The following is a 12,103-nucleotide window of genomic DNA, read 5'->3' as shown; positions in this document are numbered from 1 at the left end:
CGTCTATTTCCATATTTCAATCTTCCAAGGCCACAGAAGATTCCTTCAATTTGTTGTGAACCAAGTACACTACCAATTCACTGTACTTCCATTCGGCCTGTCAGCGGCCCTTCATGTTTTCACAAAGTGCTTGGCAGTTGTCGCAGCTTTCCTAAGGAAACAGAAGGGTTCAGGTATATCCTTACTTCGACAACTGGCTGATCAGAGGGTCAGTCCAAGGCCCAGGTGGAGGTAGACATACTGCTAATACTGTCAACTTTCCTGAGGTTAGGCCTATTGGTAAACATGCAGAAATCAATGCTGTCCCCCATTCAAAGGTTAGACCTCATAGTGACAGTGCTGCACTCGTCTAAGCCAAAGCCTTCCTTCTGGAGGCCCAGTTCTGGGCCCTGCACTCGATCTTAGGGAGCTTCAGAAACCATTCCATCACAACAGCAAAAAGCTGCCTGAAACTCTGGGGGAATATGGCATCATGCACTTAGCGTGGTGAAACACACAAGGTTGCAACTCCGACCTCCTCAGGCCTGGCTAACATCAGTAAACCAACCAGGCCGGGACTTCTTGGACATGGTGGTCACACTTCCCCCTTCAGTGATCACCACCCTCCTATGGTGGATCGATCCGGAGACAGTATGCGTAGGTGTCCCATTCTCGAAACTGCAGCTGTCAATGTCTCTAGTCACCAAAGTTTCCACATTGGGTTGGGGGGCTCATCTGGGGGTTCTCAGAACCCAGGGCCTCTGGTCCCAGGCGGAGCTTTCACTACACATCAGCATGTGGGAGGTCAGGGCGGTGCACCTTCCCTGCCAGTCCCAGCTGGAAGGCAAATGTGTAGCGGTGCTTACAGACAATACGACGGCGATGTTCTGCAGACAGGATAGAGACAGACAGGGTAGAGCATTCTGTCAACTCTGGGTAGAGCACTCTGTCAACAGACAGGGTAGAGTACTCTCCTCTCACCTATGCTAGGAGGCTCTCCATCTGTGGGACTTCTACATATCCCACTCAATCCACCTCGAAGCATCCTACCTCCCAGGGGCACAGAATGAGCTAGTGCAGCGGCTCTCAGACTGATGGTTGAGACCCCAAAGTGGGTTGTGACCCCGTTTTAATAGAGTCACCAGGGCTGGCGTTAGACTTGCTGGGGCCTGGGGTCAAAGCCCAAGCCCCATCACCCCTGGCTAAAGCTGAAGCCTGAGGGCTTCAGCCCTGGATGGCAGAGCTCAGGTTACAGGTCCCCTGCTTGGGGCTGAAGCCCCAGGCTTTGGCCTCCCCCAGCCTGGGGTGGTGGGCTTGGGCTTTGGCTTTGCCCCCCAATCTTCCCCCGCCTGGAGAGGTGGAGTCTCGGGCAGGCTCAGGCTTTGGTCACCCCTCCTGGGGTCATGTAGTAATTTTTGTTTTCAGAAGGGGGTTGCGGTACAATGAAGTTTGAGAACACCTGAGCTAGTGGATCACCTCAGCAGATCATTCTCCAATCACAAATGGTCTATCCGCCCAGACCTCGTGAGGGACATTTTCCAGAGGTGGGGAACTCCCTGGATAGATCTGTTCATGACCAGACACAACAAAGTGTCTGCAGTTCTGTTCTTGGCCTGGTCAATGCAGAAAGGGGTGTTGTCCACACAAGCATCAGTACCGTGTATTCTGGACTATTTGATGCACCTGAAGCAGCAAGGGCTATTGGTGTCTTCAATTAGGGTCCACCTGGCCGCAATTTCGGCTTTTCACCCATGGGTGAATGGCAGATCCATCTTTGCAAACTCGCTCTGTAGTCGTTTTCTCAAGGGGCTGGACAGACTGTATCCCCAAGTGAGACAGCCGATCCCACGCTGGGACCTCAACATGGTATTGTCAAGGCTCACAGGTCTTCCATTCGAACTATTGGTAACATGCTGTCTACTCTACTTGTCCTGGAAGGTGGTCTTCTTGGTGGCCATTAACTTGGCCAGAAGGGTCTCGGAAATTAGGGCCCTTACTTCGGAACCCCCCCATACACAGTCTTCTTCAAGGACAAGGTCCAACTGCACCCTCACCCAGTCTTCCTCCCAAAGGTAATGTCGCATTTCCACAATAACCAGGATGTTTTTCTTCTGATTTTCCACCCAAAGCTGCATGTCAACAGACAGGAACAGAGGCTCCATTCGCTAGATGTCAGGTGGGCTCTTGCCTTCATCATAGAAAGGACTAAATCATTTAGGAAGACTACTCAGCATTTCATGGTGGTGGTCGCAGACAGGATGAAAGGTGTCTCAGTCTCAGCCAAGAGAATTTCATCATGGATCACCTCTTGTAGCACATGTAGACACAGTGTGGCAAAAGTCCCTGCTCCATTGCTGATGGCACACACCATGAGGGTGCAAGCGTCTTCAGCGGCATTCATGGCACAAGTTCCAATCCAGGGTAGCTGTAGAGTGCAACTTGGTCTTCAGTCCACACTTTTACAACTCACTATGCCGTCACTCAGCAGGCCAGAGACAATGCTGGATTTGGCAGAGCTGTGCAACAGTCTGTCCTTGAACTCTGAACCTTCCTACTGCGTCTTCTTGGGAGTCATCTACATTGAAATGGACATAAGCAAGCACTCAAAGAAGAAAGAACGGTCATTAACCTTCTGTAACTGTTCTTTGAGATGTGTTGCTCATATCCATTCCAAAACCAGCAAGAAGGAACTGAGAGGGCGGTGGGTCAGCAGGACTCTACCAGTGCTATGAGGGCATGACTCCAGGGGGCACCAGAGCTGACCTGACGGATACCACTAAGGGAAAAATCTTTCTGGTGGCTGTGCATGTGGCATGCGCACACCTACATTGGAATGGACATGAACAACACATCCTGAAGAACAAGAATTATGAAAGGTTAGTAATTGTTTTTGTTTACTGTCTAAAGAGACAGCAGTAATGGAGAAATTAGTTACACCACACTACTTATGCAGTAGTATTGCTGACTGCATGAGTATGCATGAAATAAAGCTATTCTTAGTGCAAGAAAGATTGTGAGAATTAAGGTACGCAGATGAAGTGGTTGTTAATGTATTACTTTGTACTGCAATGTACCTACAGAAGTTACACTCTCAGCATATACGAGGGCACTTCACTTGGATGGAAAGAGTAAGGGAAATTGCTTAGCTCCAGTGAAACATTGTTAGCTAAAAGATGAAGATTGTTACTTTGCAGTGCCATGACAATACCTCTCTCTAATTCCCTCAGGAGCTGATTGTGCTCGCTCACTCCATTTTAGAGATCCCTATGCTGGATAAGAAAGTCTATGTAATAGGGAGCCAAGAATGTTACAAGGAGACATCGAGTCAGATCAGAAGCTAGATATTTTTGAAGTAATCCATTCTCATTTTCAGTAAATTAACAAGAACATCAGTTTGTCTGTGATCCTTTTCCTAAGGGTTAAGAATAGGAAAATAATTCAGGTGTAAATTGCATGCAAAATCTGCAATGGGTGACCTGAACTATGATAGGTACTTGTTTCTGAGGAGCGTTAATTTAGTTTATTGCACATAGAGGCAAATATATACTCGTCTTCAAATTGAAGGAGATCTGTGACTTTCCATTCTGTTAGAATGGTAATAATTCTTTCCTGTATACATAGGGCAATTGTTGTTAATTGTATCCTGAGGGAAAGGGACTAAGCAGAGGAAGGAACTGAATAAGAGAAGAAAATGTGGCGGTGGGGAAGGGGAACTAAAGTGTGGGTAAACTTTTGGAATGTGCAGGTAAAATATTAAAACCTGTCATTGCACAATTAATGTGTGCTGTGTGATACCCTTCCACCATTATTCCTGGGGGAATTTCACGCCGTTGCGGCGCAGCAGAAAAATGCCACCATCCCCCACAGATTCTCTTTACTTTCTGCAGAAAATAAAAGAAGCTTCACCAGTGCTCACTCACCCCTCCACGGCAGCTCAGGCACGTCTGTTCGGGCAGCTGGGGAAGAGGCAAATCACTGTGGGGAGGATGGGCTGCGATGCCCCAGCTGCCCAGGAACATAAGTCCCATTTGGGTGCGGGGGGAGGAGGATGGAGGCAGCGTTCCCCCTTTTCTTCCCTGCACAATGCTGCCAGGTCTGGGTCAGAACAACACCCAGAAACTTCCCCTGGCTGCAGGAAGTTGTGCACCATGTGTGTCCGTGTGCGTGCACATGTGTGCAAGTCAGGGAGGCTGGCTGAGGAGGTGGGGGAGCGTCCAGATGCACGGGGTTGGGTGGACAGGGAGAGCAGCTCCCATTACAGCAACTCCTCCCCGAGCCCCCCTACATCAGGAGCCCCCCACACCCAGAACTTCCGCACTGAGCCCCTCAAACCACTGCCCCGCCAAGCCTCACCCCCTGCATCGGCAGCCCCCCCACCCCACTGAGCCCCAACCAGCTGCACCTTAACCCCCCACCTCACCAAGCCTCATGCCCCCAGCTTCCCCCCTCCCCCCAGCACTAACTACCTTCACCTGGACTCCTCTGCGGAGTCCCATTCCCCCTATACTCAGAACTCCCTACCAAGCCCCTGTGCATTCAGATTCCCCCTGCACCGAGCTGCCTGCACCCATTATTGCGCCACACAGAACCCTTGTACTCTTGAGGGAATTCTGCACCAAAATTTTAAAATTCTGTGAAGTTCTGCACATTTTGTTAGTCAAAATAACGAAGTAACACAATAACAATATAATCACACCATTTTCAATTATTTTGGTAATTTATTTCAAAATACTTGTCAGCAAAAAATAATTGAAAATGCTGTGATTATATTGTGTTATTTTGACAAATAAAATATGCAGAATTTTAAAATGTGCACAGAATTTTTAATTTTTTGACTCAGGATTCCCCCAGGAGTACACCATGCATTCAGATATACCTCTCTCTCTGTATTCTAATGATCTGCTGCATGCTGAGGCTCTTGTGCAATTATTGACTATGCAAAGACCTCCCCGAGTTGTCTCTTGAGCTCTACTGAGCAAGGCCTGGAATGAATTTCTTCTCTGGGTGCTATTTTCAATACCTGATTCTGTTGTGGGTTTTCTGTGATCGTTTCTCTTTGTGCCATTGCATTCCTTTCATGCTGTGAAAAGAATTTCTGCTTTTCCTTCGAGGTGTTCCTAGCAGCTGGCCTATTTTCTTTCTTTCAGCAGGTTCTGAATGTTTATATCAAAGAAGAGATTCCAATCAGGTGCCCAGATCTGCTTAAGTATAATCTTACCGAAGCTGTAATTGGGATAGTTTCCCTGTGAATGTATGAAAGAGCAACCTTAAATGAAAGTCTTCCACAGCCCCTAAATTCATGTCACAAATACTTATTGTTGCTCAAAAGATATAGCTGGCAGGCACTGCTATCGTACGTATTATAGTTATGGATACGTCCAAATACTTAATTAATATCCGCTCTCAGTTCCTCAAACTTGCTGAAATTTTCCATGTTTGGTCTTAATTCAGAGGTAAATTCTTTATAATTTAAGTAAAATCCATTTGATCAATTTTTGCCTCTTATAGAAAGGTGAAAAAATACCCTTTTAAAGTAAGTTTTTAAGATTTTTTTTTCCTGAAGTGCAATTCAAGTGGCTGTTAAAACAATTTGACATTTTCAGAGTGGATTAGCCTCTTTTAAATGTTCGTAAAACAATTAAAAATACATGAACCATATCTGACTGACAAACATTTAAAAACCAAATTTAATAAATCCAGTTCAGTAACTTGTGCTAGTGTTGGGAGCTAAGATACTGTTTTAATTATCATGACTAGTTAGTATTGCAGGTAAAGACTACACAGAAAATTTTCAATACTGAATTGAATTGGAGAAGGGGAGAAAGATCTTTTTGTAGTCACTAATAAAACTGTGACGTCCTGAGCTACCGTTTCAGTAGCATAGGAATAAGAATTTGAGTAAATACAGGTACATTTGCATATAGAAGATATTGAGACCTTTAATGACATCTGCGGGAGTAGTGGTTCCCTTTTCTCCTCCACCTTTTGCTGAGATTAGAGCCACACTAGTCTTGCGCTGCATGAGAACTCCATATAAGTCTCTCTCCCTCCCTCCCTCCCTCCCTCCCTCCCTCCTCCTGGTGGGGTTCCTAAACTGCACAGACCAAGGGAATCTCCTTTCAACACAACCCAATTGCAGTTTGAATAGTGATCTCTCTCTTGTCAGAATTGTTTCCCTTAATTATGTTTCCAATCCATAATTTAAACAGTTTCAAATAAGATGAAATATAGTGTCCTAAAAGTCATGACCGTAGCAGCAAAGGTGAAACTGTTGGGCCATCAGGTGAAGGAGATTTAATCCTTTGTCAATCCTTTTCAGAAATCTTTTGTTAATCTCTAAATTTTACATACTCCTTTAAGAAATCAACATAGTCACTACAGGCTTCCACTTCTGGTGTGGAAGGTATTTAACATTATAGTAAAATGGAGTAGTCTCTGTCACTAGAGTGCAAGCAGTGCTGCAAAGTTATTGATATCACTTGTATTTTTTTCCTAGTTATGCAGTCCCCTGAACTCTGATTTTTAGGAGTCTGATTTTCATGGTTTCTATTTGTTTCCTTAACAGTTACTCTATTTCATCTGGATTCTTGTACTCTTTCTGGGTAGCAACAATAGTTAGCCAATCTGAATGCAGCTATTTTCATAATCACTGTATCCTTATTTTTCAGTAATGGTCTTGTGACTATACAGATCTCTGTATTCTGAACACTAATCCCTTTGCCGTCATTCACTCCTGTACTGAGAACTGTTGAGCTGTTTGCCAACAGTATGGACAAAAAAAAGTGGGAGGAAAAAGTAGTACAGGAGCTTCTGAATGCTGAAAGGACACCATGGTCTCTCTTGAGTTTGCATTCCAGTGAGCTATGCTTATGGACCAGGTCTCCATTTTTGGTGTGATGAAAGAAGCTGAAGTGTCAGGGTAGGTGATAAGCCATATGGGGCCCTGGTCCAAAAGTTTCTCTTCAAAATTGTTTGCCTCTGCAGAGCTGTGCAATATCACCTTTAGGAAAATTTCATTTTCAAATATATATGCCTCCTTCCTGCTGGGGGATTGTTCAAGTGATAATCTTTTCCCCTTAGTTCTGAGTGTTCTCTTTTCCAGCTTCTCCTACTTGTTGCCTTTTTCCTCTAGTGTGAAGTGCTTTTTGTCTGCCTGGGGAGACCCAACAGCAATAAAATAGTCTCCAAGGAGGAGCGCATCCTCTCCTATAGTTGTTGTCAGTGCATATCTTCTCTGTCTACAGCCACTGAGCCAAGAGCTTTTTCTGCTCAGAGATAAGCCTATTTGGAAGGGGCCCACTGACCTTGGTGAAGATAAGAATCCTGCAGCAGCTGGTAGCAAAATTCCCCATCCAGAGCAGTTTTAGAGGCTCTGAACCAGAGGAGAATGCTAACATTGGCTCTGTGGCAGGAAAATCCCCTCCAGAGATAGCAAGTCAATGCTTTGGGCATACTCTTGAGAGTCTCTTCTGCTATGATGTCCTTGCTTCAGTTAAAGGATGTGGTATCTTTCCAGGGAGAGAGAATATGTGAAGCCATAAATTCATGAAGTGTTCATCCAATTTGTGGGTTTCGTAGGATCTGACTCAAATGAGTCTGACTTGGTCTCTAGGGCTTTTCTCTTTGTGAAAAAGTGTTTCCTGTCATGACTTAGAAATCTTACAGATACACTTGTAGATTAGAAGAAAAGTGCTATATTTCATTCACAGCTGATTAATATTCAATTTTGGTAATAGTGATTCATTTATTAAAAAAGAAACAGGCCTAATGTGCTTGGTTCAGCAACCCAGGAAAGAAAGCTAGAGAATGGTTACCAGGGAAATCGGGCTTTCTGTAATTTTTCTTTTCCATCATCTGTGTTCATCATTGTTTTGTTGTTCTTCAAGATAATTTCCTGAACCACTTACTTATTTGATAATTGATCTAAATGAGGCATTAGAAATAAAAGTGCTGCCCAATCTGTTAAGCTATTTGATGTGTCATCTGTAAGCCTGAATGCAGCATAAAACAGCGAAGTGTTTGAGGGTTGGGTAGAAACAGCTGGTAAGAGAGGGGGCGTGAATTTTAGGATAAAGCCCTGAGTTCTGACAATGCCAAGGGTTAAGCGGTCAAATTCTATAATATTTCAAAGTTGTTAGGATTTATTACTAAACACCACAATTTTAAGTGCTGTAATAAATGAATGTGTTTACATCTGTCTTTAAATCGTTTTGTTGTTACACCTTTTTTTCTCTCTCACTCTTCCTTTTTCCCAATTTCCCCCTCTTTTTTCTATCTTTTTTCTCCCTTTAGCATCCTGAAGTTTTATTGACTCATCCATCCAAGCCAGTAAGTGCCCTGGCAAACAGGAGGGCCATTGCCAGCCCCATTTGTTTTTGTATGTGTTGCATGAATATTCACTTGTGCCTTCATATTCCTGGATCAACACACACAATTTTTGGTGAGGTATTTTGGGAGTGTGTATAGAAAATAAGGGTGGGAGAAGGGATTTCAAATGCCTGAGCAGCTGTGCTCAAAATAACCTTGAAAGATGCTTGTACTTGTTTTGCAACTTTTGCTTAGCTTCACTTTCTATTTGGGCAGTTTGACGTAGTGCAACCCTTTTGTTTCCCCTCATGTCAGTTGCTTGTGGCATCCTGTAGCATTTCTGTCACTTTGCTGTCTGTGCATTGTCACTGCAAGATTGCAGTAGAATTTCCACACACGTAAGGCCTCTTGTGCAAAAAAAGCATTCTGGTTAATCACTCACATCAGTGCATTGAAAGATGATGATTAGCAACCTACCTCCTTACTGTAACGTAAAGTACTTGGATAACCATTGTTCCTGCTGATGCTATGTTGGTTTAGCTCTGGCCCCAATTATGGAAGCCCTCTACTTGAAGTTAGTGAGAGTTCTTTGCAGGGAAGGTTTGTGGAATAAGGTCTTCACATTGAAAATCACAATATCCAAGATGCTTTGCATCAGAGACTTTCCTTGTTTTTTTTTATATTAATCATATTTTTAAACCTCTTAGAGAAGTGGGATCTCTACTGGTTTTGACAGCGTTTAGTGAAAATCTGTTTGTATTTGTGTATAAATACACATGAGAAGTATTTTGAGAGGTTTCGGGAGGTTATTCTTGGTGATTGTACACATATATCTTCCACTGCAGGTGTTTGCGATTTGGGTATGGGGGATACACTGGGATCCAATGAAAGCAAGGGTCAAGGTCACCACCTCTGTTGAAGACAAACTTTTGCCAGCAGTACCACCAGGCAGCTCTTGTGTCCCTTCTCTCCTCATGCTCTTAGACAAGGGCATAAAAAGGACATGTCCACCACCTCCTGCTCATTTCTTTCTCACCACCTGTGGGTAGAGTTGGAGCTACCTGTAGTATTTACTTTGACTCGTAGAGTTTAAGGTCAGAAGGTACCATTGTGATCGTCTAGTCTCACCTCCTGCACATTGCAGGCTACAGAACCTCACCCACTCCTGAAATAGCCCCATCACCTCTGGCTGAGTTACTGAAGTCCTCAAATCATGGTTTAAAGACTTCAAGTAACAGAATTCACTGCTGACATTTGTTTAAACTGGCAAGTAACCTGTGCCCCATGCTGCAGAGGAAGGTGGAAAACCCCCATGGTCTCAGTCAATCTGAGCTGGGGGGAAATTCCTTCCTGACCCCAAATATGGAGATCAGTTAGACCTGAGCATGTGGGCAAGACCCACGAGGCAGATACCTGGGAAAGAATTCTCTGTAGTAACTCAGAGCCCTCCTCATCCAGTATCCCATCTCCAGCATTAGGGGATTTTTGCTACTGGCAGTCATTGATGGGCCACATGCCATCATAGACAGTTCCATCATACCATCCCCTCCATAAACTTTTCAAGCTCAGTCTTAAAGCCAGTTAGGTTTTCGCCCCCACTGCTCCCCTTGGAAGGCTGGTTAGAAACCTTTGTTTAATTTCGAGCCTAAACTTGTTGATGGCCAGGTTATAGCCATTTTGTTCTTGTGTCCACATTGACGCTTAACTTAAATAACTTCTCTCCCTCCCTGGTATTTATCCCTCTGATGCAGGGGTGAGCAAACTACGGCCCGCAGATCAGATCCGGCCCATCAGGGTTTTGGATCCGGCCCATGGGATTGCCCCTGTGTGGTGCCGCAGGCCCTGCACCGCTCTCAGGAGTGGCCGGCACCGCGTTCCTGGGACCCCAGGGGGGCGGGGGCAGAGGGCTCTGTGCGTTGCCCTTGCCTCCAGGCACCGCCCCCTGCAGCTCCCATTGGCCGGGAATGGGGAACCACGGCCAGTGGGAGCTTCAGGGGAGGAACCTGGAGGTGTGGCAAGGGCAGCATGCGGAGCCCTGTGCCTCCCCCTCCGGCAGGGGATGCGCAGGGACGTGGTGCTGGCCGCTTCCCGGAGCGGCATGGCACAGCACGGCATGGAGCCAGGGAAGACATGCAGGGAGCCTGCCCTGGCCCTGGTGTGCACCACTGCCACTCCAGAGCCCGAACTCCTCCTGCACCCCACCCCACAACTCACTGCCCTAAGCCCCTTGCCTGCACCTCGCACCCTTCCTGCACCCCAACTCCCTGCCCTAAGCCCTCTGCCTGCACCCCTCCTGCAGCCCAACTCCCTGTCATGAGCCCCCTGCTGCACCCCACACCCCTCCCGCACCCCAACTCCCTGCCCTGAGCTCCCCCCGCAATCTGCAATCCTGCCCTGAGCCCTCTCCTGCACTCCGCACCCCTTCTGCACCCCAACCCCCTTCCCTGGGCCCCCTCATACACTCCACACCCCTCCTTTGCCCCAATCCCTTGCCCTGAACCTGTTCCTGCACACCGCATCCTCTCCCACACCCCACACTCCTTCCCGCACCCCAACCCCCTGCCCTGGTACTGCATACAATTTCCCTACCCAGATGTGGCCCTCGGCCCAAAAAGTTTGTCCACTCCTGCTCTGATGTATTTATAGAAAGTAATTATATCTCCCCTCAGCCTTCTTTGGTTAGGCTAAACAAGCCAAGCTCTGAGTCTCCTCTCATACGTAGGTTTTCTATTCCTTGCATCATCCTAGTAGCCCTTCTCTGCACCTGTTCCAGTTTGAATTCATCTTTCTTAAATATGAGAGACCAATATCAAAATGAGGTCTCACCAGTGCCTTGTATAATGGTACTAACACTTCCTGTCTCTAACTGGAAATACCTTGCTTAATGCATTCTAGGATTCCATTAGCCTTTTTAACACTGTGATCAACTACTACATTCAGGTCTTTCTCCTCCTCTGTCACTTCCAACTGATGAGTCCCCAGTTTAAAGCAAGCATTCTTGTTGTTAGTCCCTAAATGCATGAACTTTCATTTTGCACTGTTAAATTTCATCCCATTTCCATTACTCCAGTTAACAAGGTCATCCAAATCTTCTTGTATGGTATTCTGATCCTCCTCCATATTGGCTATACCTCCCAATTTTGTGTCTCCAACTGCCCTTGATTCAAGGCACAAGTCTGGTGAGAAATAGTTACACGAGGAGAAACAAGCCAGTTCAAGCAGATATTGACATCTCTGATAGAGCCTCATGTTCCATGGCCACTGCAATTTCCATGAGGAAAACGATTTTCCAACAAAACAGATGAAACAGTTTAGGCCATATTCTTCAAAGAGAAGGTTAAGACCTCCTTGATCTTTCCAGCTGCCTTCGTCTATGGGAGGCCCTTCTCACCAGACAGCTGCAATCTCCAGGCAGTCATTTTGACTAATTTGCTAACCATATCTCCTACCTGTGAAACATGCCTGTTCCTCTTCCACCCTGCTTGGGCAAACATCACATCTGGCAAGTGTGGCTCAGCACATTAAAAGAGGGATATATTATCCAATTCACCTCCCTCCCTCTTCCCAACCCCATTTTCCCCATCCCCTTTCAGGCCCCTATCTCATAAGACTCTATTACTTCAAGAAGTATAGTCTCTTTGGAAATTGGGAGTGATAGAAGAGATTCCTTACCAACACAGGGGGAAAGGGTTCTTTTCCCAGTTCAGGGTGGTCACCCTTTGTCAGGGACTACATGTCTTGAACCTAGGTCCACAGGCCTCTTAAAAGTTAGGCAGTCTCAGCCTGCCACCCATTGACCAGGTAACAGCTGCTAGAA

The 12,103-nt window shown here is 45.9% G+C and overlaps 1 protein-coding gene across 7 annotated transcripts in view; it reads left to right on the top strand.

Annotated features, from left to right (window-relative positions):
• The window catches only part of ERC1 (ELKS/RAB6-interacting/CAST family member 1), a 545,338-nt gene that overhangs the window by 194,160 nt on the left and 339,075 nt on the right, over nt 1-12,103 (top strand). For 5 of the 7 annotated variants that reach the window (XM_077827362.1, XM_077827359.1, XM_077827341.1 and 2 more), the window contains one exon: nt 8,272-8,307. The exons of the other annotated variants lie outside the window; for them this stretch is intronic. In XM_077827362.1, coding sequence (XP_077683488.1) covers nt 8,272-8,307 — 36 coding nt within the window. The remainder of the gene's footprint in view (nt 1-8,271; nt 8,308-12,103) is intronic. 7 annotated transcript variants of the gene reach the window in all.

Source organism: Eretmochelys imbricata, chromosome 1 (genome assembly GCF_965152235.1).
Source record: "Eretmochelys imbricata isolate rEreImb1 chromosome 1, rEreImb1.hap1, whole genome shotgun sequence".
Classification (NCBI taxonomy): Eukaryota; Metazoa; Chordata; order Testudines; family Cheloniidae; genus Eretmochelys; species Eretmochelys imbricata.
This window is presented reverse-complemented; position numbering and strand designations above follow the sequence as displayed.